This window comes from Sorex araneus, chromosome 2 (assembly GCF_027595985.1).
Source record: "Sorex araneus isolate mSorAra2 chromosome 2, mSorAra2.pri, whole genome shotgun sequence".
Taxonomy (NCBI): domain Eukaryota; kingdom Metazoa; phylum Chordata; class Mammalia; order Eulipotyphla; family Soricidae; genus Sorex; species Sorex araneus.
Genome location: NC_073303.1, coordinates 221,724,555 through 221,727,649, shown reverse-complemented (window position 1 = coordinate 221,727,649; position 3,095 = coordinate 221,724,555). Strand labels below are relative to the sequence as shown.

Below are 3,095 nucleotides of genomic sequence, written 5' to 3'. Positions count from 1 at the left end.
TCAACTGTGATTTAGTTCCAGAATTAAGAGGATATATTATAAGGAACTCAAGTTACCAAAAAAAAATTTAGGGTTGATATTTAAAATGGGTTCTTATATGACCCTCTTATGTAAATATTGTAAAGGAGATTTTAAAATTGTAGTTTATTATAAGTATTTTTAAATATTTGGTTCATATATGAGATAACAGAGAAACAGATAGCAAGGTTTTAAATTAATAATAATAAAGAAATTCACTTCCAATGTCTTAAGGATGTCATAAGAAAATATATTGAATAGAACAGTCATATGTATCATAAAAGTAAGTATGATTTTTGATAAGTTTATTTTAGAAAAGCATACTTCTATTTTAATCATATATATTTATGCTTTTTAAAGTAGTTTCATATATTTATAACATGTTTATATAAAACTAATTCACACAATTTATCTGGAATGCATAAAAAAGTTTATAAGCTGCAAAATAATAGATATATCTGATATTTTTGTTCATTTTGGTACCAACATTTGTTTGAAAAAATATGGTTATTTTTATGTTATTTCATGGACATCATTTTAATAATAATTTTAATATGATCAATATCAGAATATTGGACAACAATTTTCATACCGTGTAAAAGTAATTATTTGATCTTCTATATAATAGAATTGAGGTACTTTTGTTTTCATTCTGTGACTTTAAACTTAAAGAAAGTTAGACACCCTTTCTAACAATACAAAAGACAACTGAAAAAAAAATCATGTTAGATCTAGAAAAACATGTCAATAGAAACTGAGAATAGAATGCTTCAAGACACTTTCCAGGTAAATCTTTTTGACTAAATTTATATTAAATTACTTGACTAACCATGAAACAATATCATTCTTTCTAAAGCTGTGAAACATACAGAAAACAGACAGAAGGGCTTAAAAGATGTCAGTACACTTAATTAGCTCTGAAATTGACATCTTAACAAAGATGTCAGTATATCAAAGTTTTAGTGGGAAGTAATCACTTTAAAACAGACACAAATTACCAAATTATGTGTAACTTTGTCATAATTATAATTTCAAAAAATTTTTTAAATGATATTTTGTCCTGTTAAGGCTTACTTTGAATATTGAACTATTTTTTTCATCAATCCTCAGGATAAGTAAAGGCAATGTTGTGGAAAATATTATTCCTTTTGGAAGTAAGTAAAAAGACATTCAATTTAGAAAATAACATTGATTCTTAAACAAAAGGTCCGTTATAGAAAAGAGGAGCATCCTGTGAGGCACTAAAGTAACTATACTCAAAAGAACATATTTGAAGCCAAGTTACAAAACTTTGTATTAATTGGAAAGAGAATGGAAAAATAATGACTTTCAAAATATATGTGTGTGGGAATGTATATTCACAGGTGAAGAAAATAATAACCCCCAAATGTTTTCAAAGTAATTATGATTTACTTGGAGTCAAGGTTTTATTTGAGAAGTTTTAAACCTCAGTGGTTTGAATCTGTTTGATTTTACACATCTTTCAGGTCATTCAGAAGGCAATGATTAATATGTGAGAAACTGATAGAGAAATTACAGGAATGATGAATTTTTATATGTGACAGAAAATTACAGAGCATTGAGTTTCACTTATAGCAAAAAGTTACTCAAATAGCAAAAGAAAAGGTTGACTTTTTAAGAATGTGAATGTGTAGGGGGGGGATGTGTGAGTATGTTGTAAACTTGACTATTTTTCCAATGCCATAGACTTCTTATTTATTTCTCTACACTACAGATGAAATAACATCCTTCAAGAAAGAGAGAAAAAAATGAGAAATTATACAAAAGTAACAGAGTTTGTTCTTCTTGGATTGACAGATGATCCCCAGTGGCAGGTCGTTCTGTTTGTATTTCTTCTTATTACCTACATGCTAAGTGTGACTGGGAACCTGACAATTATCACCCTCACCCTTTCAGATCCCCATTTACAGACACCAATGTATTTCTTCCTTCGGAACTTCTCCTTGCTAGAATTATCCTTTACATCAGTCTGTACTCCCAGATTCCTCGTCACTCTCGTGACGGGAGACAGAACGATTTCCTATAACGATTGTTTGGCACAGCTATTTTTTTTCATCCAGCTGGGGGTGACAGAATTTTACCTTCTGGCTGCCATGTCCTATGACCGCTATGTGGCCATCTGCAAACCTCTGCATTACACAACCATCATGAGCAGCAGAGTCTGCATCCTCCTCATCTTCTGCTCCTGGCTGGCAGCCTTCCTGATCATTTTCCCAGGAATCCTCTTGCTGGTGCAGCTGGATTTCTGCGCCTCCAATATAATTGATCATTTTCTCTGTGATGCTTCTCCAATCCTGCAGCTTTCTTGCACGAACACTCGCTTTCTAGAACTCCTGGCATTTTGTGCTGCAGTGGTGACACTTATGGCCACCTTAACACTGATCATTCTCTCCTACTCATACATTATCCGCACAATCCTGAGAATTCCTTCAGCGAGTCAAAGAAAAAAAGCCTTTTCCACGTGTTCCTCCCACATGATAGTCGTCTCCCTCTCTTATGGGAGCTGCATCTTCATGTACATCAAGCCTTCTGCTAGGGAAAGGGTGACCTTAAGCAAAGGGATAGCCCTTCTCAATACTGCAGTAGCTCCTCTCTTGAATCCTTTCATATATTCCCTTAGAAATCAACAAGTGAAGCAAGCTTTCAAGAACATGATCCAGAAAATTGGTGTTGCCACAAACAAATGAATGCAGTTATCTATAATATGAATCCTGAAATCAAACGTACTGAGAAACTCATCCCTCTCCAATGCAGCCGCTTTAAATAATTTTTTCATTATTTAAGTTATGGGTACTAATATATAACAATGTGTCTTATTTAAAATATCATATGTGAGCTGCATTCAGTTATACAGAAGGTGGTTAATTCCTCACTAGTACAACTGAGTTTTAGATAGCCACTATCTCAATTATATTACTATCTAATATCAAGCAAAGCATATTATGAATTATTCCAAAATATGTAATTTTCTGTACAGAGGATATAAGAAATGTATTTCATTTGAAATAAGAAACAGTTTTGTCACTCCTCTTTAAAATTTATTTTAGTCACTAAGA

The 3,095-nt window shown here is 32.2% G+C and overlaps 1 protein-coding gene across 1 annotated transcript; it reads left to right on the top strand.

Moving 5' to 3' along the window:
- The first annotated feature begins 1,787 nt into the window (after positions 1 to 1,787).
- Positions 1,788 to 2,726, top strand: LOC129402193 (olfactory receptor 6C75-like). Its single transcript, XM_055127632.1, has one exon. It carries the CDS (start codon positions 1,788 to 1,790, stop codon positions 2,724 to 2,726), a length of 939 nt encoding a protein of 312 aa, XP_054983607.1.
- The last annotated feature ends 369 nt before the right edge of the window (positions 2,727 to 3,095 follow it).

Excerpts from the sequence above, each read along its gene's own strand:
- LOC129402193 (XM_055127632.1), top strand. The coding sequence starts at position 1,788 with ATGAGAAATTATACAAAAGTAACAGAGTTTGTTCTTCTTGGATTGACA.